The sequence below is a fragment of the Peromyscus californicus genome, unplaced genomic scaffold (genome assembly GCF_007827085.1).
Source record: "Peromyscus californicus insignis strain IS unplaced genomic scaffold, ASM782708v3 Scaffold_10__1_contigs__length_136768540, whole genome shotgun sequence".
Taxonomy (NCBI): domain Eukaryota; kingdom Metazoa; phylum Chordata; class Mammalia; order Rodentia; family Cricetidae; genus Peromyscus; species Peromyscus californicus.
In genome coordinates, this window is record NW_026294391.1 from 32971125 (window position 1) to 32998237 (window position 27113).

At 38.7% G+C, this 27113-nt stretch overlaps 1 protein-coding gene across 1 annotated transcript in view; it reads left to right on the forward strand.

Annotated features, from left to right (window-relative positions):
* Phex (phosphate regulating endopeptidase X-linked) overlaps positions 1 to 27113 on the forward strand; it is a 207148-nt gene that overhangs the window by 24809 nt on the left and 155226 nt on the right. Inside the window, exons 5-7 of the mRNA XM_052730304.1 lie at positions 18414 to 18500; positions 19787 to 20013; positions 26589 to 26657. Of these exons, the coding sequence (XP_052586264.1) occupies positions 18414 to 18500; positions 19787 to 20013; positions 26589 to 26657 (383 nt within the window). The remainder of the gene's footprint in view (positions 1 to 18413; positions 18501 to 19786; positions 20014 to 26588; positions 26658 to 27113) is intronic.

Below are 27113 nucleotides of genomic sequence, written 5' to 3' on the forward strand. Positions count from 1 at the left end.
GATACACACCAGTGAAAGTATATTAAGATGTAAAAATCTTCTCTGCTAATTGAGGTCAAAGGTGTTGCTTTCATTCTGGAACCTCTGAGCTGTGGAGAAGAAGTTGGCGGGTGAGAAGGGGGCGTTGAAAGCTGCAAGCCAAGCCATTGCCAGAATGAAACATATCTCACGGGGAATGAGTAGGAGGTTCTGGGTGAGGAAAAGAGGCATTTGTGGTTCCTGCTGAGGTCTGAAGGCTGCACAGCTCACTGTGTCTCAGAATTTTCATAAAGCTGCTCTTGCCAGCAGCCTTACGCCCAGATCCTCACTTGGCCAAGTTTGTATTTCTGTCCCACAGACCTGGATGTGAAACCCGATATTCAGGAATTAAAGCCTCTCATCTCATGAGAAGGAGGAGGTTCAATTGTCCTTAAAATGCCTTTGGAGTCATTTGGAATACTTTTTTTATGTTGGTATCTTTATTTAAATCCAAATACAACTTTTGAATTCTTGATGTATTTGTTATCTCCCAGAATTAACATACTGGTTCTTCTGAAGTGGTAACATTTTAGCGATGTGCTATATTGTTACATTCTATTTATTTGACTTAAAATTAAGCCAGTGAATGCACAAACACTATGGTCTTCCATAGTCATCACAAAATTAACACCATATTTCATTGAATCAAAAGTATTGGCAACTGTAACATGTACCACTATTTATTATGTGCCAAGGTAAAGACTATAATTCAATGTGCTCTTACCCCTTGGGATTTCTATTTTGTGTTCATGGACATTCTTTTAGAGTTACCTAGATGTTAATTTTTATCACACATTCTTCTTTTATATCCATTAAAAAGGAGACTGCAAAAACAAAACAAAACACCCCCCCAAAACAAAACAAAACAAAACAAAAAAACCACATTGATTCAGGCATTGCTAAAACTTGTTTACAATGTCTTTTAGATTTTGAATCATCATCTTTGTTTTGCTACAAAATACCATCTTGCTCATGAAGAGCGGTGGTGATTCAACATTTCTTTAAAAATCATCCCCAGTCAGTTATCTCAGGAATTTTCCACCAACTTGGCCTTCTAGTATATGCAGTCAGCTTTCATTTCATTGTCAAGTTGTTCTGAAATCTTCCTGAGGACCTACTAAATGACAGCTTCCCGTCTCTGCACCCAGCTCATTTCAAGTACTGACTTGAATAGTAACTGTCATCACGATCGTGCCTAGTCAGGCAATGGTAGCTATGTTTCAAATAAGCTATGGTAGCTTATTTGAAAACAAAGTCTAGTTTCAGAGATGATACTATGGGAAAAAGTGTTCATTTTGGAATTGATGAAATATGATATATGAGTTACACACTTTTTATTTTTGCAGTAGTGGGAATTGAACCCAGCAATTCATGCATGCTAGGCAAGCACTGTCCTACTAAGTAGCCATCAAGTTGCAGCCTCAGCCCCTTCCCTCCCCCCTTTTTTTTTGTTTTGAGGTAGAGTTTCACTAAGTTGTCTAGCTGAACTTGAACTGGATCTGTAGTCCATTCTGTCCTTGAACTCACAATTAGCTGGGATTACACATCTTCACAGCCCGGCACGGTACCTGATTCAATCGATCTGAGAAGGAGCCTGCGAGTGAACAGTGCTGGCAAGTCGCGGATGCTGCCCACTCTGCTGGTATGGGTAGTGGTGTATTGAGTAGCTAGCTGGGCTTTAGTACATCAAATGAAACAGCTTGTCATGGAAAAATTCAGGATCTCTCCAGGGTGCGTGGGTGTTTGAATCTTTTCTTCCTTCATATCATTGAAATGAAAACCTGCATGTTTCAAATATCATTGTACTGTGTAAATACAAAGATTTTTTTTACAGGATAAAAAAGAAAACAAGAAATTTTCTCTTCTGGTACAAGGAGAGAAATTTCCTTCCCTTAATTTCTTTCTAAAAGATTTTTTTCTTTAATTTCATTTTCTTTTGCTTTCCTTCTCAAAAAACATGGAAAACTTGAATTTATTAGGAAATCCACATGCAATTACAGATTTACAACCTACCCATTAATACTACATTAGTTCATCATGATTAATAGCATCTATGTGGATGCTTAATGAATTAGTAATGATGGACTGTTTACTTTGATATGTAGTAGGACATTGTAAAAAGACACTTCTCATAAGAGGAAAATTAATTGTATGTTAGTTGGAGAATAACTTGTCACAAATAAGTTTGGAAAGCCTCATTGGTGTTGATGTCTGCATAGTGGGAGGCACTTTCAAAAGATCCATACACCTTTTAAAAATAAAATGAGATGAAATGGGCCTGAGAAATGAGTCCACAGTTAAGAGTATATATTGCTTTTGCAGAGGACCCGAGTTCAGTTTCCAGCATCCGTATCAGGCAGCAGCTCACAACCTTCTGTAACTCCATTTCCAGGGGATCTGATTCCCTCTGGCTGCCTGCAGGCACATGGTGCATATAAACTCACATAGCTTCACACGCATACACAGAAATAAAAATAACAAATATGTCTTTAAAAATAAATGAGAGTTTTCTTTAATGAATAGTTATGATAGGTACAGGAACAGACATTTGTGGCAGAGAAACATAGTTGCAATTTTGTCTATATTACTAACTGCAGAGACTTCCTATAGGGGCTGTTTAGATTAAGTTCCAAATTGAACTGCTTCTACTACCTGCTGGTCCATTCTAAATTCATAATAATTCATTTCCCTACAGTCCCAGCATTTTTATACTGTTTGTTCCTTTAGAGAATCATTTTGCCATCAGTCTTTAGTCTAATTCTGGGATGTCGGCAGCCATCATCGCTTATTTTTGTCTTTGCCCTACATCCGATGAAGTGAAGGTCAAGGAAATTATGTGACTTGCCCAAACCAATCCAGCCATATAATTTGTCCCCCACAGATTATGGGTCTACCATTTCAAATGTCTCCGATTTTAACCCAGGCGGAAAGAGCTGCAGGAGTGGAGGTTCTGTCCAGCTGGTGCCTTTGAGGAAATGCAAGAAGCTCAGTGTGCTTAGAGCTCTGACTTGGAAGGGAAGAGGGCCAAAAGACAAAACAGAAGAGGAGTGCAGGGGCCAGAGCATGCTGGCCTTGTAGGCTGTGTAAAGATCTTAGACTTTATCCTAAGGCAATGGGAAGCCATTTGTAAATGTCATGTCGAGGGACCTGATGAGTGATGTGTTCTGCCGAAGCATACTGGCTGCCTGTGGAGAATAGCTTGGAGGTGGAGGCTGATGTATTGGACATCAGTTCATCAGACCCCATCGTGCACATCCAAATGAAGGCAGATTTAGTTGCAGGAGCATATTGATTATCTTTTTCTCTGTTTTCCTTAAGTAGCAGGAAGGGTCATTGCCTTACCTTCATTGCCTCTGGTCCCTGCGACCATAGGATGTTCCCAAGTGCCCTAAGTCAGGGGCAACATCTGGCAGGGGAGCCATCATAGCATCTGGTGGGCACAGTAGTTAGCACACATACTTTCAGTCCTTTTACCTTTGGAGTTCTCTGGTGATGCTAACAGGCCTGTTGCTTCTCTTTGCGGGGAGAAGAGTCTGGACAGAGAAACAAGGGAGCATAACCTCTAATCCTCCACTGTCAGCAACCCAGTTTTCAAGAGTTAGTCTCACTAGACCACACATTATGGTTTGAAAAGCCAGAAATAGAACCTGTCCACCTCTCACCTCCTTATGTTAGATGGAAGTCAAAGCAGGGGTTAGTTGAGATGTGGTTTTTTAAACCTATATTTACAGTGTTTTGATGCTGCTTTCATAGATGAGAGAGAAATCACAAAGTCTGGAGCTCAGACTTCTTAGGATTTGGGAGATACCATATTTATTTATTCTCCTCTTTTCCTCTATAGGGTGTTATACAAGCTAGAATTGAAAACAGATATCCTATGTTATTTTTTTCTAATTTGGAAATCTTCCTGGTACAGCATAGATCACCCCCACCCAAACCAGTAAATCAACCCTCACCTTGAACCCCTAGTGCACTTTACTTTTTAGAAAGGATGTTTCTAAATCTGGGACTGGCAAATCTTAGGAACTAAAACCAAAATGTAAGCAGACACTTCCTGAGACGAAACAAACCATTTAGTGTAGGGCTTGGGGTGTAGCTCAGTTGGTAGAATACTTGCCTGGTATGCACAAAGACCTGAGCTTGATCCTCAGCACTGTTTAAGATCTGGTATGATAGTGCACACATATAATCCTATGTGACCAGGAGGTGGAGACAGGAGGCGGAAGGATCAGAAGTTCAGCGTCCTTCTTGGTTACATAGGGAATTTGAAACTAGAGGTCTTGCCTCAAAAACAAACAAACGGTACTCCCTCACACACCTGCAGACAACAAAAGCAGAAGAGAAAAAAGGGGGGTTGGCAGCTCAGTTGGTAACATTCTTGCCTTGAATTCTGTCCCCAGAATCCATCTAAAAAAAGCGAGGTTTTGGAGTAATGCTTGCAATCCTATTACTAGGAAGTCAGACAAGCAGATTCATGGGCTTGTTGGCTAGCCAGCCTAATTTACTTGGCACATTGTAGGCCAGTGAGAGATGCTGTCTCAAAAAAAAGGGATGGGTGGTCTTGGGAGAGTACTTGCCATGCAAATGTAAGGACCTGAGTTCAGATCCCCAGAACCTGTGTATGGTGGATTGAATGAGAATGGCCCTCATGGGCTCATATAATTGAACACTTGGTCCTCAGTTAGTAGAACTGTTTGGAAGGATTCAGAGGTGCTTTTTTTTTTTTTAGAGGTGTGTCACTAGGGTGGGCTTTGAAGTTTCAAAAGCCCATATCTTTCCACTTAACTCTCTCACTTCCCCATGGTTGTGTCTTTAGATCTAAACTTTTAGCCTTCCTGCTGCCAAGCTCCCTGGTGTGATGATCATGGACTCAACCTCTGAAACTGTAAGCCCTAATAAACTCTTCTATAAGTTGCTTTGGCCATGGTGCTTTGTAATGGCAAGATACCATGGAAAAGCTGGGCAGATGCAGTAGGGCATGTCTGTGATCTTGGTAAGATGGAAGGTAGAGACAGGAGAATCTTTAGAAGTCCATGGGCCAGGTGGACTGGGATAAACATTGGAGAATAGCAAAGTGGAAGGCAAAGATCAACACTCAAGGTCGCCATCTCACCTCCACATATGCATCATGGCATTCACATGCATAGACACATTCACACACATAGATACACACACACACACAAAAGATGGATGATGTCAGAGGAGTGATAGCGGAGATTATGCTCTGACCTCCTCTTGCATATACACACATGTCCATTTGCACACACATGAGCAAGTATATACATGTACACACATACAGCAAACAAAAACAATAAAGAAATGGAGTTGTAGACTGAACAAAGGAAAACTAAGACCACCTTACTTGATCTTGAGTGGGATAGGATTCTAGATACCAGCAATTACTGACTGATAAGTGCTGTTGATTTAAAGTAGTGGTTTTCAAAGTGTGTTCTCTGGACCTGCAACATCAGCAATACTTGGAGTTTATTAGAAGTGTAAAATGGCCAGGAGGTGGTGGCACATGCCTTTAATCCCAGCACTCAGGAGGCAGAGGCAGGCAGATCTCTGAGTTTGAGGCCAGCCTGCTCTACAGAGCAAGTACCAGAACAGCCAGGACTGTTACACAGAGAAATCTTGTCTTGAAAAACCAAAAAACCAACCAACCAACCAAACCAAACAAAACAAAACAACAACAACAAAACAACCAACCAACCAACCAAAAACAAAAAATAAGTGTAAAATCACAGACTCCACCCAAGACCTACTAAATCAGATACTCCGAAAGGACCCAGCTATCTGTGCTTTAATTTCTCCTAATGGTGATGCCCACTCAAGTTTGGATACCGATGGCTTGGATTAGAAAATGATATGAAGAGAAGCCTTGAACACATGCTAACTTGGTTCTTCTCCAAGTTCTCCAATTCTTTCATCTCTGACTGGGTGCCCCAGGAACCTATCTATATTCCTGGTCACAAAATAGAATTACAGAGCAAAAGAGAGGCTGAGCACAAAGTCATCTCTCCATTGTAAAAGCAAGACTGTATATAACTGGTATGGTTGAAGGATCTGTTGGGAAATTCTACAAGGGCACTGGTGTTTCTGGTCTAGCATTGGAAGGCATAGTTACCTCAAGGAAAGCAACTTGTGGAATTTTGCTGAGTATCTGATGGTCAATTGAACAAGAGTTCCAGAATTGGGTCCAGGTCCAAATTCTAATTTTCAGTAGCTGAATCTCCTTGGATAACTTCTTAAGAATCTTTTATTTTTACTTTTTCAACCTTCAGAGTAGGATTAATGATACATCTCTTAGGGATGATTGGGAGGTTAACTCTGCTTAAGAACAATATACTGGACACAGCACAGATGCTTACTAATCAACAGTACCATTACTGGGTCCTTAGCTATCTCAGGACTACTCAGGAAGGACCACTGCAAGGCGTATGTAACCATGCGTAGCCTTTGCCTAAGAAGGTTGAAATAGGAGGCAGGGAAAAAAGATAACTAGAATTTTTATTGTAGGTGAAACTGAAGGTGGATTTTAATGGCTTCAATTTCAGAGCAGGCTTTACACTGAATTATTGAAATAGGGGAGTTATTTTCCTGAGTTTAAATATTATATTGGCAGATCCATTATAATACTGTGATATTAAGAGCAATTCTAAAATTTAAATTATTTTAACCATAACCTTGATAAGTATAATCCTTATAAATTAATTCACTTATAAGTGAACATAATAAAATAATTACTTTCCATCAGAGTTTTGTAGTATCTGGCAGTTTTATAAAATTGATTTTTTTCTGGACAAAGAGGTCCTTTGTGTTAAAAGGGGTATTTTGTGTTATTTGGTAACCTATGACTTAGATTAATGAGTTAGAAGTTTTTAATCCTCCTAAAATCATCCTTGCCCCTTTCACTTAAGCTGAGGCTAACCAACAATTATTACTTTTAAGATGGTCATAAAAAATGAACATAGGAAATCATTCTGACAGTTTCTCTCCCTATATTCTTCTAGAAGTTTTCTAGAAGAATGAGAAATATTGGTTCTTATTGTCTTTTCAGTATGTCAAGCAGACTCAGTTAATCCCATGCTTGACTGGCTGCAGGGCTAAGGAACTCTAAAGCCGAGTGTCATGCCATTTGTGTAAAAATATGAGGGCTGGAGGATCCACGGACCATGACTTGGTTAACTTGAGTTTTATTTTTTAAAGGGAATAATATTGAACTTTAGGAGCTTATTTAGAGTCTCTGTGTTTAACTGTATAAAGCTTTAATACCCATGCTGTTTGCTGTGGTGAATTAGAAAGATGAAAAAAAAAATAAATCAGTACAGTAAATAAGCCAAGGAGTCTAGAAAGCAGACTTGGTTTAAAGTCCTTTAAGTATCACCCAAAGAGAAATCAGGCCATGTTATTTATATATATATAATTATAGTCTAGAGAACATTCTGTTCATTATTTAGGTGTGGAAACTTCCACTACAGATTTTGGTGTTGCAAAGTTTTGAATCTTCATGTTCTTTCTCTCACTAGAATTAAGAAGGTATTCCCTTGGAGAAGTGTTGGCATAATCTAGATGAAATTTCAGAATTTATCCTAGTGAAGTTGATGTGAAAGTTTTCAAGAGCAAATTAAGCAAATAGCTCGAGCATTCACTGGTCTCTTAACAGCCCAAGGATTCCTTTCAGAGTGAGGACACAGAGCACAGGGACATCTCAGACATCTCATAGGAGCTGGAGAAAGAACAGAAAGGAGGTGCCCTGGAAAGCTCTCCATGGTGTCGGATCAGTACCAAGGTTCTTGGTACACTTTTACTCATGTACCTGAAACTTTGCATGCACACATGGAAATTTTAGGACTATTCATTGGGCAGTTCCTAAATGTTGCAGACTTGAAGTGACCGACCTTAACTGTCTGTGGCTGTTGTTAACTTCTGATTCCCAAGGGTACTGTGATGTCCTCAGAAATGTCGTCATCCTTTGAGAGTTTCTTCTTAGTTCTACAATGCTCAATAAATGCCATTTGAGGAGGAGGAGGAGTAAATCAAGGGAACAGGGTTGATGTTCTCTGGACTGCCAAGTTAAAAAGAACATGAAGCATTTTCCTCCCAGTACTGAAAAGCAAAACATTGAAAACGGGTGATTAATCTGAGATAATTGGTAAAATTAAACTAGTATCCACAGAAACAGGTGAGTGAAGTCTTAGATGATACAGACTGGAATGTGAACAAAACCAGAGATTGATTATAGTGCTAGCATGGCCAGGAAATTGCTCATGAGAAAAAGAAATGATAAAAGTAGTCAGTTTAGCTTTTCACACTTCTTGTGCATTTGATGTAAAATTCTGTCTTTTCTTATCAGAAATTCAACTCATACAGTATTTGCTAAGCACTAGTTTTGTGTGCCAAGCTTTAGGCCTTGGGTCTTCAGACTTGACGTGACCTGTCCTTGCTTAAAATGGTAGTCAATCTAATGGGGAATAACCATTGTCAATGCCAGCTTTTTACTTTTATAACTTTTCTTTGTTTTGCAGTTTTTTAAAATTGAAAAAAATTTCATACAATATATTCTGGTTATGATTTTCCTTTCCCAGTTCCTCCCTGATCCACCCTACCTCCTCACCCATCCAATTTTGTGACCTTTCTTTCTTGGTCTTTAACAAATTAACAAAAACACAAACAAGAAAAAATCCCACAAGAAACATATACAATGCCCCATGAAATAAAAAAGGAAACTTTTTTAAATTTTTTTTTAAATTTTGCAATACAATTCAGTTCTACATATCAGCCATGGATTCCCTTGTTCTCCCTCCTCCCGCCCAAAAGGAAACTTTTAGTGAAATTAAAAGACACAGAGAGAAGATTCAAATTAATAAAATTAGAGATGAAAAGGAGGACATTACAACAGACAATGAGGAAATCCAGAGACTCATAAGGACATATATATATATATATATATATATATATATATATGTATATTTAAGACCCTCCAAATCAGCATTAACAAAGCTCATATGAGCTCACAGAGACTGAAACAGCATGCACAGATCTACATCAGTTCCTCTGAGCTTATATGAGATCCTACATGTGTGAATAAGTGGGTCTCTGATTCTTGTCTCTTGTCTTGAGTTCTTTTCCTTCTGTTGGTTTGTCTTGTCAAACTCCAAAGTGATAGCTTTTGTTTTCTTATTATATTTTAATTTGTTATATTGAAAAATGAATGAATGAATAAATGAAAACCTAGCCATTAGGGTAAAGGTTAACAGCTGAACTGTCATGTATATCTTCTGGGAGAGGGAAAATCAGTTTTCTCCAATGGATTAACACTGGGTATATCAAACACTCCAGGGCAGGCTTCATGTTCAGGAGTAGTTGACCAGCATATAATGGACACCACAATTTTTTTTGTGTGTACTTTCATGTGGTTATAGTTTGGTGTTTTTTAATTTTTTTTGGTGGGGTGGTGTTTTATTTTGTTTTCTTGGTTTGGGGGAGTTTTGTTGTTATATTGGACTTTTGCTTGTGTTTTGAGAAGACGTAAAGTTGCGTGGGTAGGGATGAGAAGAGGATCTGGAAGGACTTGGGGGAGGGGAAGAATATGACTTAAATTTGAAAATTGTTTTAAATAACAAAAAATATAATAAAAATCATTATTTGTTGTAGTTGGAGTTTTCCTGCCTGGCCCACAGTCAGGACAAATCTCTCTCACCTGCCAGTCCCACAGCCGTCAGACCCAACCAAGTAAACACAGAGACTTATATCGGTTACAAACTGTATGGCCGTGGCAGGCTTCTTGCTAACTGTTCTTATAGCTTAAATTAATCCATTTCCATTAATCTATACCTTGCCACATGGCTCGTGGCTTACCGGTATCTTCACATTCTGTTTCTCATCGTGGCGGCTGGCAGCGTCTCTCTGACTCAGCCTTCCACTTCCCAGCTTTATTCTCCTCCTTGTCCCGCCTACACTTCCTGCCTAGCCAATGGCCAATCAGTGTTTTATTTATTAACTAATTAGCAACACATTTGCCATACAGAACATTCCACAGCAATTTGTTACTTACTCCATACAAAATAAAACCTTTCTATAAGAAAAAAATCTGTGCTCTACCAAGCCAGAACATCTGAAAGAAATTGATAAGTTTTTTGATATTTGCAACCCACCAAAGTTAATCAAGATAAAATAATCTATTTAAATAGACCCATAATCCCTAGTGAAATTGAAGTAGTAATTAAAAGTCTCCCAAACTCTCCCCACTCACCCAAGAAAAAAAAATCTAAAGCCAGAAAGATTCAGTGTGGAATTCTATCAGACCTTCAAAAAAGAGTTAACATTAATACTTCTAAAATTATTCTGCAAAATAGAAATTGAAGGAACATTTCCTATTTCTTTTCATGATTACTCAGATATCTATGCCACACAAAGACCACCCCCCAAAAGAAAATTACAGACCAATATCCCTTATGAACATGGATATAAAAATTGTCAGTAAAACACTTGCAAACCAAATACAAGAATATATCAAAAATATTATCCAGTACCGATGATTGAGTAGGTTACATCTCTGAGATGCAGGCATGGTTCAACATACATAAATTGATAAACATAATCCACCATGTAAAGAGACTGAAAGACAAAAACCAGATAATCATCTCATAGGATACAGAAAAGGCCTTTGTCAGTCCAACATCCCTCTATGATAAAAGTCCTGGAGAGACTATGGATACAAGGGACATACCTCAACATAATGAAGGAGATTTACAGCAAGCACACAGACAACATCAACCTAAACAGTGAGAAACTCAAGGCGTTTTCAATAAAATCAGGAACAAGACAAGGATTTCCACGTTCTCCATACCTATTCAGTATACTACTTGAAGTTTTAGCTAGAGCTAGTTGTCTCATTGCTGTAGCTAAGACATCAAGTCTGGATGTCTTTGTTGTTTGTTGTAGTTTTCCCCTTTCTATATATAATTTTATTAATTTGGATCTTCCCTTTTTTTGTTAATTTGGTTAAGGGTTTGTCAATCTTACTGATTTTCTCAAAGAATCAACTCTTAGTTCTTTGATCCTCTGTATTGTTTGTTGTTGTTTCTATTTTATTGATTTTTGGGTCTGAATTTATTTCTTGCTGTCTATTCCTTTTGGATGCTATTTTTTCTTGTTCTAGAGCAGTGATTCTGAACCTTCCTAATGCTGTGACCCTTGTAAAATTATTTTTGTTGCTACTTCATAACTGTAATTTTGCTACTGTTATTAATCATAATGTAAATATCTGATATGCAGAATATCTGATATGTGACCCTTGTAAAAGAGTCATTTGACCCCAAAGGGGTTGCAACCCACAGGTTGAGAGCCACTGTTCAAGAGCATTCAGTTATGCTGTTAAGTTATTAATGTGAGATCTCTCCAAATTTTGTAGTAAGCAGTTAATGCTATGAATGTGCCTCTTAAAACTGCCTTCATTGTGTTCCATGAGTTTGGGTATGTTGTATATTCATTTTCATTCTATTCTATAAAGTCTTTAATTTATTTTTAAATTTCTGTGTTGACCTAGTTTTCATTCAGTAGAAAGTTGTTCAGTTTTCATAAGTTTTTAAGCTTTCTGTTGTTGTTGATATCTAGCTTTAATCTGTGGTGGTCAGATAGGATGCAGATGTTATTTTAATTTTCTTATGTCTGTTGAGATTTGGTTTGTGTCCAAGTATGTGGCCAATTTTGGAAAAAGTTCAATGTGGTGCTGAGAGGAAATATATTCTTTTGTGTTTGGGTGACATATTCTATATCTACTAGGTCCATTTGACTTATAACATTATTTAACTCCAGCATTTCTCTGTTTAGTTGTTTTGAGGATGGTGAGGTATGTGATTTGGATGCAGCAGAAATATGCATTCTGTGTTCTAATTCATTTGTTATTCTGTGTCTTTTTTTTTTTTTTGGAGATTTGAGGCCATTAATACTGAGAGTTATCAATGAGCAATGTTTAGTTTATTGATTCTTGTTATTTTGTTATTTAGATTTTGGTTTTTCTTCCTCTTTTTATTTGCTGGTCTGCAGTTATTTATTCTTTGTGTCTTCTGGGTGGTGGTTTATCTCTTCAGACTTGAGTTTTCTTTCTAATGCCTTCTGTTGAGATGGATTAGTTGATAGATACTGCTTGAATTTGACTTTATCATGGAATATGTTGATTTCTTCATCTATGGTGATTGAAAGTTTAGCTGGGCATAGTAGTCTGGGCTGGTGTCTGTGGTCTCTTAGAGTCTGCATGATATCTGTCTAGACCCTTCTGGCTTTTAGAGTCTCCATTGAGAAGCCAGGTGTAATTCTTATAGGTCTGCCTTTATATGCTAATTGGTCATTTACCCTTTCAGCTTTTAATGTTCTTTGTTCTGTACATTTAGTGTTTTGATTATTATGTGCTGTGGAGAATTTCTTTTCTGGGCCAGTTTATTTGGCGTTTTGTGTGTTTCTTGTACCTTGATAGGCACCTCCTTCTTTATGTTGGGAAAATTTCTTGTATGTTAAAAGTATTTTCTGTGCCTTTGACCTGGGTTTCTTCTTCCTTTTTTCTATTATTCATAGATTTGGTCTTAGTGTTCCAGATTTTCTGGATGTTTTATGCCTGAGATCCTCAGTGTTTGAGATTCTCTTTTATGTCTTATAGTATGATGGTGAGACGTACCTCTGAGGTCTTTGACTTCTTAAATTTTCATTTCTTTTTTTTTTCAGTTTAGGCTTTCTTTAGTGATCCTATTTCTTTTTCTTTCTTTCTTTTTTGCTTTTTTATTTTTTTGAGACAGGGTTTCTTTACGTAGCTCTGTCTGTCCTGGAACTCACTCTGTAGACCAGGCTGGCCTTGACCTCAGAGATCCACCTGCCTTTGCCTCTCCAGTGCTGAGATTCTTTGTTGAATTCTGTCTTGAATTATTTTTTATTATTTCATTCAACTGTTTCTTTATATTTTCAGAGACTTCATTAAGGGATTTGTTCATATCTTCTTTAAGGTCCTTAAACATATTCATAATCAGTATTTTAAAATCCCGGTCTTGTACTTCAGCTATATTACACTTCTCATGGCCAGCTGTAATAGTTACTGACTTTTGGTGGAGGCACATTGTCTTGGCTGTTCATGTTTGTGTTTTTCTCACTAGTGTCTAGGCATCAGGAGTTATGACATTTGAGATATTTTTTGCTTTTGATATCTAGTCTTGTCTTTGTAGGGTGGGTGATCTGTTCTTTGGTTGCTGTGTCTACTTGGGATCCTAGGCAAGTATTCTGGCTGTGGGGTCCCTGGTAGAGTGCTTTGACGAGTTGGTGGGTGGCAGAAAGGGATGAAGATGGGCCAGGAGGAAATTGCTAGATGAATTGTTCAGAACCAAGAGGCAGAGTCCCCAGGGAATAGAGGTGTGATGGGAGGCAGGGCTTTTGCAAGCAGGCTGCTGTAGGACTAAGATTAGCTCTGGAGATAAACGTATAAGGGGTGGTAGGAAAGAGTGAGAATAGCCTGTGTTACAGCCCGGTGTGAATACTGGGGATCCCTAGTAAAAGGTGTTTCTGGGGATAGGCAGCTGACCCAAAGGAACAGCAATGGGCTAGAAGGAAAGGCTGAGCAGGTCAGTGGGAAAGAGCTAAGCTAGTTCCATACTGAGAGTGCCAATGCCATTTTTTTCATGCCAAAATGTATTTGATAATATCATTTGAGATGAAATGACCAATATATCTTACTTATTAAACCCTTTTCATGACTCATCCCTGGTAAGGTCAATCTTGATTGTCCACACCATGGACAAAAAGAAATTATAAATGGGCTGTAGGTACAAATAGGAAGCAATGAAGATTCTAGATAAAAGTGTAGGCCATTGTCATGAATTGGGGGTAGATATTTTTAAATAACAAATAGTATTAATCATAAAAGGAGAAATGGACAAATGTAACTACATTAAAATTCAGAATTTCAGTTCATCACAAGATACCAGTAAGAAAATAAGAACTACAGAATGGGAGAAGATTTTGTAGTCTTCAAAAAGGAGATGTGGAGACTATATGGGAATCTTCTATAAATCAAAAGAAAAAGTTAAATTATGCAAGTGTCTGAAACAGATTTGAGTAAGCATTGGACTTGGAAGTAAGGCTCAATAGTAGAGTGTTTGCTCAGCATACACAAGGTCTTTGGTTCAGTGAAAGGCCACAAAACCAAACAAAAATATCAAACCCAAAAGGATAATCCTGGTTGGGGGAAGTGATAAGAAGGAGGGACCATAGGGCTTCTGGGATTTTGGTAGCAGTTTTGCTTACTTTTGTGTGTTTACTTTGTAGAATTCTTTCAGATTATGATCTGGACATTTTTCTGTTGAATACATATTATAATTTGATTGAAAATGTTTGTATTTAGAAAAAATGCCTTGCTGTCCAGGATGAAGAACATAAGCAAAGCAGCTTTGAGATTACTACTGACTACAAGACAGGTCTCATCATCTAGCATTTCCTATGCTATGGAAGCAGAGGAAATGTATAGACCTGCAGAGCTCTGCAAAGTGGCTAGAGCAGTGATCCTTCGAGCAAGAATCCAATGCATAGAGAGGGAATGTCTTGATAGCCACCCACACCTGAAACAGGAGGAGAAAAGTAGGAACAGTTATTGAGGAAGCACTAGGAAGGTTGATAATGATCCAATTTTGTATATGGTCGACTTGGTCTGTCATCGCGAATAAGCTATCACTTTTTTGTTTGTTTGTTTTGCTTTTTTTTGAGAGCTAGGCCCTCATGTATCTCAGATTGTTTGCTATGTACCTGTGGATGACCTTGAAGTTTCCATCTTCCTCCTGCGTGCTGGAATAACAGGCATGCGCCACCATGCCCAATTTATTCAGTGCTGGTATCAGTCCTAGGACTTCTTCCATGCTAGGCAAGTGTCCTACCAACTGAGCCACATCCACAGCCTAGCCACCACTGACGTTATCATGTGCCTAGGCTCTTAGCTAGAAATTCTCAGTGCATTACAGTTTGAAAATCATCATCAAACCCTGGGGTGTATAGTTATCACCCAAATTTGCAGACGAAAAAAAACAAAACTTGGAGAGAGATTAGATAACTTGCTTCCATTTGTAGCTAGGAGGAACTGTAACTGTAGCTCCTGTCTGTATGATTTGGAAGCCCACCATCCTGATATGGTTTTCTTTCTTTCTTTTTTCTTTTTCTGGGGCACATCTCACTATTTACTCCGAACTGACTTGAAACTCATAGGAATCCTCCTGCCTTAGCCTCCCTAGGGCTGGGTGACAAGTCTGAGCTACCATACTTAGCTGCCTTATTTTTTTTTTTTTCGAGACAAGGTTTCTCTGTGTAGCTTTGCGCCTTTTCCTGGAACTCACTTGGTAGCCCAGGCTGGCCTCGAACTCACAGAGATCCGCCTGGCTCTGCCTCCCGAGTGCTGGGATTAAAGGCGTGCGCCACCACCGCCTGGCTATAGCTGCCTTATTTTTGAAAACCAGTTTTATTTGAGCTTAGTGAGGAGAAGACTACTACTATATGAAGTTTTGTTTTGTTTTTTTGAGATAAGGTCTCACTATGTAGCTCTGGCTGTTCTGAAACTCACTCTGTAGACCAGGCTGGCCTCAAACTCACAGAGATCCACCTGCCTCTGCCTCCTGAGTGCTGGGATTAAATGCCTGTGCCACCACCATCACCCAGCTTACTATATGCAGTTTTAAGATACTTTGAAGAAAACAATTTCTCTAGCCAATTTTGAAGTTTGAGGTAGACTGTTATAAGATTTTATGAATTGGCATTTTCTTTTTCTGTAAGAAAGAAGAGGAAGGATTGAAAATCCTCCACTAAACAACACTGGCCATGCTGGGAAAGTCCTGCATGGGTGACCTCTGAGCCCTTTCCACATTTTGCAGACATTTTAATAACTCGAATAATTGCTTGTGATAGGCAGGTATTATTTTCTGCTTATTAATGACTCTCCAGACTTGATATTATTCCTCTTCTTACTAATTCACATGCAGAGATAAAGAAAATGGTGCTGGGAGCTGATTGCCACATCACTATCTGCATAGCAATGCTTTTCTGCCTGCTTTGATACAGAGAGAAAGGGGAGAGCAGAAGAGAAAGGATGTGACAAAGAACCTGCCATTAGCTAAATCTGTTTGAAAATGCAAATTCTCGTACAGAAACCAGAATTTTATCCAATGTAAATTACTTATATTTGTGCATGGTTAGGATTTTAGCATTGATCTGTTCAACCTATGTGTGTCCTCTTCTTCCTGTGATCTACAGTATGCATTGGAAACACGCACCAGTAAATATTAGAGACCAGTGCTTCTTTTTGCTCCTGTGGCTTATTTCTTGATCCTTCAGGCCCTCATGTTTGTAGTGTGCAGCATGATTACAACACTGGAACATCATCAGAACCTGCGGCATTTTGAAAGAAAGTGGCCCCCAAAGGGAGTGGCACTATTAGGAGGTGTGGCCTTGTTGGAAAAAAATGTATCACCGTGGGGGCAGGCTTTGAGGTTGCCTATGCTCAAGATATCACCCAGCCCAGTGTTTAGTCTACTTCCTGTTGCCTACAAGATGTAGGACTCTTCAGCTATTCCTCTAGCACCAAGTCTGCCTGCATGCTGCCATGCTCCCCATCATGATGATAGGACTGAACTTCTGAAACTGTAATCAAGCCACCCCAATTAAAGTCTTCTTTATAAGAGTTGCAATGGTCATGGTATCTCTTCATAGCAGTGAAAACGCTAAGACAGAACCCTAAATGGAATTTGGATTATTTACTGCTGAATGTGTCTTTCCAGTAGTCTAATGACTATAACCTGCATAAGCAATGTGGCAGAAAGACATGTGAGATGGCTTGAGTGGAAGTATGTATGGATGTGGTTTGAGAACCTTGTTTGTTGAAAAAGGAAAAAACACAAAAATGAACCTTTATTTCTGGAGCAAGTTATCCAACTTTTCTTGCTGTAATGATACACAAGATGTCCCAAACAAGTAATTGAAAATATTCACATTCAACCAGAGTTTAGTTTGCTATAATCTGTCTGGTGTCATGGGCTTGGTTTATGTACAGGTGTTCATAAAAACAAATGCCAGGTACGCCTGGAGAGACTGACTGTTCAGCAGTGAAGAATGCTTGGTGCTCTTGCAGAGGACCCAAGCTCAGTTTCCAGCATTCACATTGGGCTGCTCACAACTGCCTATAACACTAGCTCCAGGGGATCTAGCACCCTCTTTTGGCTTTTGTTGGCACTTGTAAACAAGTACATACATACACACAAAGACACACATAGACACATGGAAAAAAGATGAAACAAATCTTAAACAAAACAAAGCAAAACAGAAACCTAGACAAGATCTTTAGATTGCAGCTTTTGAAATGTGGAACTTGTAGTTTAGAAGTCAGGTCTTCTGGGAATGTGTGATTTTTGATCAAATTGGTTAGTATTGTGCATTGTGCCTTGAAACTCTTCAGAGAGATATAGGAACAGCTTTTCCACTGATTTTGGAGGCTGTCGAGTGTGTTCCCTGTCAGCAGCAGTTTTGCATAGTGGAAATAGGCAGTGCCAAAGTGACTACGGTCACCATAGGGATCTGTCAACATGGCTTCATGATGGTCAATTGATGCTCTCAAGTTAATTCAAACTCCTCCCTTCCTCCTCTCTCTCCCTCCCTTAGAAGAAGTTTGTTTTCCCTGAGTCCTTATTTGAAAGAAGAGTGACAACCATTTTTTTTTACCTTCAAACAATCTTATTAATGATTTTATAAATAGAAAATAAGTTTCCAAGAAGGTCGGGCAAACAGTTTTTGTAAATGGCCTCACTTACATATCCAGGACTTTGCATGTATGAATAGGCATGCTTTCAGACAATTTGAGTAGGCTTTCCAACCTCAATTCTTTATTTCCTGTTGCAACAACTTTTTTTTCATGTACATGGCATGTTTATGCAACACCGAATAAAACTTGTAATGGGAAATTTTTTTCCGGGTGACCTCCCTGAGAGGCCGAGTTATGAAGAAAATCATAAGGAACTTGATCCAGATGAAATGACCTCCATTGAGAATATTGCTTGGTACAGAAACAGCAGACTGAATGAGTTTCGGTTCTTTAATAAATGAAGACTGCTTCCTTTTGTGGAGGTGGCAGAAGAAATTAACCCCTGCAGAAAGCCTAGCCTCAGACAGAAGTTGGTTTCTTTTGAGTTAGGAGAACCGTGGATAAAATAATGTTTAATTGTTTTTATTTGGATCTCAAGCAGCTTGGAATCACCCCTGCTGTTTGCATACCTTGTATTTTCCAGAGTTGTCTGTCTTTGCATTTAATTTTCTGGAGGCTGACCTTCAATTTGACATCCTGTGTGGGAGGATACTAATGAATCCTATTTTCACCTTCCTAGCACTTCTGGAGAAATCAGTCAGTCGAAGGCGGGACACTGAAGCTGTACAGAAAGCCAAAATCCTTTATTCATCCTGCATGAATGAGAGTGAGTAATAAAGAAAATAAATATTTATGATCCTTATACTTCAGAATTCTATTAGTGGTTAAAGGTATTTTTAAGGAAGAGAGAACTGAAATTCTATTAATGATTAAAGGTGTTATTTAGGCAATAAAAAAATTCTCAAAGACTGGATTTTGATGAGTCTTTCTTAGTCAATCTGTGGCTGCTGTAGTGGAAAAAAATCTTTTAAAGACATTTTGCTTTTATTATTTTATGTTTATAATTATGTGTATATGTGTATGGATATGTGCACATGAGTGCATGAGTACAGGTGGAGGTCAGGTAAGGTTGTAGCTGGAGTTTCATGCTGTTGTGTACTGCCCAACATGAGTGTGGAGAACTGAACTCATGTCTTCTGCAAGAACAGCATATGCTCTTAACAACTGAACTATTTTTTCAGCCCCAAGAAAATAATCTTATTTCTGTGACGGGATTATTTGGGTATCAGTTCCTATATAAGAAATTTGAATAAGACAGCAGGGAAAACCATTGTATCTAGTATAAAAATCGGAATCCATATCCAGGCCATTCTGGCTCAGGAAAAAGCCTGAGAGGGCATATACTTAGGAGAATTACGTTCCATAGAAACTACTGAAATCTAGTGACATTTAGATTTCCAGGCATGTCAGGCTCCTAACTAGCATTCTTATTGGGAGACAAAGGCCTCAAGGTGATCAAGGCCATTCCAGAGTTGAAGCAAGTGTTTCCAGAAAGTGTGTTAGTTGATTTAGGATTTGGGGGATATGCTAGAAATACCTGTTCACTGGGGGCATCCTTGTCTTAACTGAACCATATTGTTAATTTAGGGTTATTCCTTAGTGCCAGTAATAAGTACCACTGGCTTAATTTCATTCATTGGCTCGGGTCTATGCAGTAAGCCCATCTTCATTATAGAGAACATCCAGCAAGTTCACTAAAGAGTGTAATAGTTAGTTTTGCTCATATAGTTATTCACAACTCATTCTACTTCTCTTACCCTCTCTTTAACAGGTGAAGATTCAAGTGGAGGGCTTTATGGGAATTTTCTCTTGAGAAGATAAATTTGCATGCTAGCTTGGTGATCTACTTTGCAATTCATTTTCATTGTTTTGTGTCAAGGTATCATGGAGCCCAGATTGGCTTTGAGAACTTACTGCATTGAGTTGAGGGTGACTTAGAATTTCTGATCCTCCTGCCTCTTCTTCCCAAGTTCAGGACTTAGAGGCATGGACCATCACACCTGGCTTCTAGTTTACAATTCTAACTTGCCCTTTGTATCCATTTCCTTTCAGAAGCAATTGAAAAAGCAGACGCCAAGCCACTGCTCCACATCTTGCGGCATTCACCTTTCCGCTGGCCTGTGCTTGAAGCTAATATTGGTCCTGAAGGGGTTTGGTCAGAGAGAAAATTCAGTCTACTGCAAACGCTTGCAACATTCCGTGGTCAATACAGCAATTCTGTGTTCATCCGTTTGTATGTGTCTCCTGATGACAAGGCGTCTAATGAACATATCTTGAAGGTATAGCCAGGGCTGTTTATTCATTTTAAGATTAGCCCTTTAGGGTGTCTTTTTCTTTTCTTTTTATATACAGAGCCTCAAGTATCCTAGGCTGGCCTCAAACTTGCTTTGACTTTGACCCAGGATGACTTTGAACTCCTGCCCCCTGCCTCTACCTCCTGAGTGCTGAGATTGCAGGTATGTATTACCATCCCATCTTTATGCAGTGCTGGAGACTCCACCTTGTGAATGCTAGGAAACCACTCTGCCAACTGGGCTCAAATCCCCAGTGTGGGTGCTTTCCTAAAGAAAGAAATTCATGCTGGCTTAATGAAATGATGAGGTAAAAATTCAGCTGAGCTTTAGGATCTGGAATTATGCCCTGCTCCAAGATTTGCCGAATGTAGATTAGCAGCAAACTGTCAGCCTTTCAGGAACCCCGTGAGTGGCTTTCAGGTGATCCATGCTCTCACTCTTAGATGGCTTCTCTGAGCATGTAAATTCTATCTGGGAGAGGTCTCTGGGTCTTCTGTGATGATAGAATACTTTCTGAACTCTGCTCTTTGCCTCACCTCCTCGTTCCTCTGACAGAAGGGACAACACATGCCAGATTCCTTGTTCCCCTTTCAGGAGCAACTTGAGTGCACGCCTACATCCCCATTGTCAAGTTCAATCTGAATCTGTCCTCCTCCCTTTCAAAAGGTAAAGCAGAATTTATTCTAAGCACATTTTCTGCTGGGAGAATGAGCATAAAGGCAGGGAGCAGTTGGATGTGCCCCGAGGTGGATCGCATTGGTGAAATTAGGAGGTTGTCAGAAAGATACAGACCACAAAAGAGTCATCAATGAAGGAGGTTGTAGGAATTCAAATAACATATCCCAAGTCATTTCATGCATTCACCTTCCTGTGTTTTCTTCTTCTTCCATAGAAGAATAATAATGAAGCTATTGAACATTGATTTCTGCCCTAATCTGCCCTTCATCAAAGCAGAACATATTAAGGATATATCAATATAAAAACTATAGGACTATAAAACTATGTAGTGTGTTTCCTCATCCAACATAAGCCACCTCTCCAAAAATCAAAACCATGGAGTTTTTTTTTGGAGTTAAGTAAGAGGTGGGCAATGTGTTTTCTATAAAGGGACAGATGGTACAGATTTGAGGTTTTGCCAACCATCTGGTCTCTATTTCAACTATTGAGCTTTGGCATTGTACCTGAGAAAGCAGGTTTAGATGATGAATGGGTATAACCATGTGACGAGTTGGCCTGAAGGCTGTAGATTCCTGACCTCTAAGTGTAGACAGTGATAGGTGTCAAAAAAAAATCTTTGGTTGTTGAAAGAATTCTCATGCAGAAGGAAAGTTTTAGTTCCAGAGACAGCTGTGTGTCTGTGTTGGATGATGAAGTAGCGACATGGTATTGAGCCATCTTGTAATGCTATTATGTGAGACACAATGACGGTTGCAGTCCAATCAGCCCCTGTTCTATGTGGATAGAGCACTCAATTTTTTAAAGCCAGATTTTAAGACTATTATTCTCAATTACAGAACTATTATGATATTCTTCCAAATACTTTCGATGGTGTTTTAAAGTAAGAAAGAGATTGTCATTCAAATGTAATTTACACCCTCTGAGAAGTGGTAGATGATTTTGATTCACACAATGATGTATCATTGCAAATGGTAACTATTTCATTTTTCCCCAATTTCTGGAGCTAGACAAATAGTTGACCTATTTCTTTCATATTTTATCATGAAGAAAACTACCAACTAAAATAAAAATAAAAATGGACAATAAACATCTATGTGTTTATGAACCCAACTTCAATAGCCTCAACTTTGTGCTATTTTTACATAGTTTAAACCTCTCCTTTTTGGAGGCTGGAGCATTTTATAGCATGTCTAAAATGTATCTTCTTCTAACTGTAAATATTTCATTGCCTGAGCTAATGTGAAAGACTCTTACCGCAACCAAAATGTAATCATAATTCCATACTTAACATCTAATAATACAGTTAGTTTTCAACTTTCCTAATTATACTAAACACTTTTTTTTATACTGGTGAGGGTAGAATCCAGGGCCTCATGCATGCCAAACAAGTGTTCTACCATCAAGCTATACCTTCAGCCCCTCAAATGTATCCTTAAACCCTAACCAGAAACAGCTACATTTTGATTGAGACTAAAATTAAGAATCAATCACCTGTGCACTTTCTAAGTCTGATTTAATCTTTAACAGGCACCACCTTTTCTTTTTTTTTTTTTTAAACCAAACTTATTTGCCAAAGAAACCAGATTATTTCTCCTATGTATTTTCTCCACAATCTGGATTTGATTGATTTCAGGATAAACAAATAGCCAATGAGACAAAGTTCTCGCTTATAGGAGAAGCACAGCGTGAAAATCCAGGAGAGGAACTCAAGAGATGCTCAGTACTTAAGAGAACATACTTCTCTTGCAGAAGACCTGAGTTTGTTTCTCAGCACCAATGTCAGGTGGCTCATAACTGCCTGTACTCCAGGTTTAGATGCCTTCTTTGGTTTCTGTGGGTATTTGCACCCTCAGGTGCCTGCTTACACACATACACACTTACATAAACATAGTTATAGTTAAAAAATATTTATCCTTTCTATTTTAGTTGTGTATGTGTGTGAGAGACAGAAAGAAAGAGAGAGATGATGATGATGATGATGATGATGATGATGATGTGAGTGCAGATGCCCTTAGAGGCCAGAGGGCTGAGATTCCCTGGAGCTGGAGTTGTAGGTGGTTTTGAGTCATCCGACATGGATCCTGGGAACTGAATTCAGGTCTTCTGCAAGAGCAAACACTATGTGCTCTTAAACACTCAGATACCTCTCCATCCTACATATACCTAATTAAAAATAAAAATAAATCAGGATAAATAAAAGGGTTAGATTACTACTACTTAAATCTTTGAAGAGCCAATTGATTTAGGAAATTATCATCAATCGCTACTAAAATGGCCAGGTGAATGTTTGGGAAACTCATGGAATGATGTGTCTAGAACTCAACTATCAATAGTAGCATTGCTAAAAATGGGAAAATTAGATATTGTATGCCTCTTGATACCAGTCAGAAGTAACACACTATCACCAAAGACATTGCGCCAAAACCATAAAACAAGAAACAAACCCCTTAAAACTAGTTCAGTGTCTACCTTTAATGTCAGTTTATAGAAAAATAAGGGAAACAGAGGACCATGATAACAGCTTGCCTTGCACACTTAATATTCAGTTACACTGGTCCTAGAAACACTGTCAATAATAGAATGCTTCCCAAATGTAAGAAGGCACTTGTATACTTGTTATTGCTTTCTTTTGCCAAGATGGCAGCTTGTTCCAAACTGAAGTGTTCAAGTACTGCTTGGCATTTGAGTGCAGCTCACATTGGCTTTAATTCTATCCTGTTTGTACCAAATTACATGAGTGAATGTTCACACATCTGAATTAACCTCCTCCCTGAACAACATAGAGCTGCAGTTTTCATAGTCATGAAACAGTTTTAAGCATGTGTCTAGAGATAGCAGGAACAATTTTGTTCTGAGTTCTATATGAAACCTAATGAACCTGACAACAAAAGTTGTGTATTGGTGGCTTACCAATGTTCTAGAACTTGTGTGTATGCATTGGCTGTTTTGTTAGTTTTCAGTTTCTAGGGGGCCATGAAATGGTTCAGCAGGTAAAACGTTTTCCGACAGGCCTGGCGATGTGATGGATTCAGTCCCTGGAACCTACATGCTAGTTGTCCTCTGACTTCCACATGTACACATGACACATGGGTGCATGTGTATACACACACTAATAAATTACATGTAAATTTTTTAATTGTTAAATACAAAATGTAAATGAATGTGCACTTGGAGTCCTGAATCCATTTAGACTTTGTGGGACATAGTTTGAAAAACAGGAGTGTGGTAACAAGGGTTGGCTCTGGTGTTGAGGACACTGAGGCTCTCAGTTCAGCTTTGAGAGTTACTCTTTATACTATGTGTATTATTTTGTCTCTCAAGTCTCATTTTATAAGGAAGATTAAATTATCATTTACTTGACATTGTTGCTATTTGGTTTAGATCACTTGAATTTTGTGAGTTTCTATGGTAGATACTGGTCCACAGTGGCATATGACAAGAGGCTCTTTCTCTTGAAACATGGCCCATCAACTAGCCAGGACCATTTGAACAATAGAGGAGGGATTGTATGAGCAAGAGAGGTTGAGACCATGATTGGAAAAAGCACAGAGACAAATAGCCAAACTAGTGGAAACACATGAACTGTGAACCAATAGCTGAGGAGCCCCCATGGAACTGGACTAGGCCCTCTGGATAAGTGAGACAGTTGATGAGCTTGAACTGTTTGGGAGGCCCCCTGGCAGTGGGACCCGGACCTGTCCTTAGTGCATGAGCTGGCTTTTTGAGCCTGGGGCCTATACTGGGACACTTTGCTCAGCCTGGGTGAAAGGAGGAGGGGACTGGGCCTCTCTTCAATTTGAGTAGTTGACATGCCTGTTTGACCTGTGATTTGGTTGTGTAAGAAACAGCTTAAACTTTGACCTTGAACATGTACCCACTTTACTATTAGTAGAGCATATGGTGCCTCTGAGTATAGAAAAATGCACTCCTTTTAATGGGCAGATATGCCTCCATCCTCAAGATATGCAGATTGGCCCACATATTGGTCTTTGGAAAAGCTCCCCTGTGGCAAGATGGTAGAGATTTGCTGTGGATTTCAATGGGAGATAAAATTGTAAGAAATAACAGAAAGGCATATTCTAAAACATCACCTTGCTACCTGTGCTCATGCTCGTCTTAAGCCTGGTGATAGGAAGAGTAAGAATTTCAGGAACAATGAAAAGTGGCATGTGTGACCTTAAAAGACTGTTTGGAAGGTCAGCGTTGTCCTAGTATAAGACAACTCCAAGTCATTGCTATTCCATGGCCTGCATTTTTTCTAGCACTAATCAAAACTCATGATGTCAACCAGAGAAATTCTCTTAGAAATGAAGTTTCTCTAATGTTTTGTTTTTCCATTCCTAGATCATAATTTTCAGATGTTTCTTTTTGCATTATTGCTTTCTCCCCTAAAACACTTTGTTGTAATTGGCATGCCAATTATAATTGGACAAAAATCACATCTTCAATTCAATGTATCTGGTTTTCTAAAACCATATGTTTTTTTTTTTAAATGTAGCCTGAACTATCCTGTAACTCACTCTGCAACTCAGACTGGTCTGAACTATCAGTCCACATACCTCTCAAGTGCTGGAATGAACATTTTCTTTTCTTTTGAAATTGAAGCATTCATATCATAAATGCAAGGACTTTAAAAGCTAGAACAATACCATGTACTTGTGTGAGTTTCTCAAAAAAGACTTTGCCTCAGGAGTTTGTGTGTTTCTAATAAGATTTAGTTGACTGACCTTATTCAATCTGTTGGTGTATTTAAAATGTTCCCTAGAAACCATAACAATCTGAAAGTTTATAAAAGGTCTGGTAACCTCACTTGAATTATCCAGACTTTTACCTTCTGTGGGTTTAATTTCATTTCATGAGAAGAACCTTTGACTTCTTGATATTATCTGTATAGTTTCCTTTCCTCTAAGACTGGAGCTCACAAGAGTCGCTGAGTGATCCAAATTTAATTGAAAGCCAAAGCATCTTAATCAAAATATTTTGTTTTGTGGTTCTGGCTTACTTCATTTTTGGAAGAAACAATGGCAGATTGGGAATTACAGGAGGATGAAGCCAGAATGGCTTGTGACTTGGTTGTTTTAGGCCAATTAGCAATACACACAAGTGCAGGGATGGTTTGAAAGCATTACTAAAAAAAACCACCAACAACAGTATTTCCTTAAATTTTATAACACCACTATAATTTGGCCTTTTATAGACTTTGCTACATATGAAAGGGATTTTCATGGAAAATTATAATTTTATATAGATTTTATGTATAAAAGGGGATAAAATACTTGAGATTAAAGTTATTTGTGTTTCTATAACTTATTCTTAACTTTGCAGAGAAGTTTCTGAAAGTCACAAAGATTTCTCCAAAATGTCAGTTGATTCTTTTTGTGTAAAAAGGTACATTATTTTTGAGGTGGGGATGTAGAAAGCCTAATGCATCACCTCCAAACAGATGAGCATTTGCAAAGCACTACAGTGGTGTCGGTAGTGGATCTGGAAACAGGAGGGGATTTTACTATGAGCTCTGTTCAGCCATGTGAGCTTGGGAAAATCATAAATTCTCTGGCTTTTGTCAGATAATCTCTAACATCTATTCCAACTCAAGTAGCCTTTCACTGTTCAGTGTTGGCAAAACCTCAAAGATAGAAAGCATAAATTAGAAAAGTAGGGGGCACATCTCTTATACATTAGGTCTCTCAAAGTGCCTATTTGTGTGTAGTTCTGAATGGAGTGAAGTGATTTTTGTGATGGTGACACAAACTCAAAATATGGCTGGGCTGCCAATGAGCCCGTGACTCTTGTTAATATGGTGCACAACAATTTAAAATGTCAGTAACATGCTTTCTTTTTTTGTTTGTTTTTTGTTTTTCTTTCTGCTTTTGTTTGAACAGTTGGACCAAGCAACACTCTCCCTGGCTGTGAGGGAAGACTTCCTTGATAACAGTACTGAAGCCAAATCTGTAAGTTTTTTTTTTTTTTTTTTTTTTTTTTTTTTTTTTTTTTTTTTTTTTTTTGGTTTTTCGAGACAGGGTTTCTCTGTGTAGCTTTGCGCCTTTCCTGGAACTCGCTTTGGAGACCAGGCTGGCCTCGAACTCACAAAGATCCGCCTGCCTCTGCCTCCCGAGTGCTGGGATTAAAGGCGTGCGCCACCACCGCCCGGCCAAATCTGTAAGTTTTATTTATGTTCAACTACATGTTTTGTCTGGCTGCTGTTTGGTTCATCAGTTTCTATAAGGTATCTGCTTCTTTCCTGGAAATTATCATCATAATTTCACTGAGCACATTCCCAGTGTAGTAAGCAGCGATCTTTTGTTTTGGCCAGTGGTTCTCACCTTGTGGGTCATGACTCTCTTGGGGATTGCAAATCAGATATTTTGCATAGCAGATATTTACATTACAATTAATAACAGTAGCAA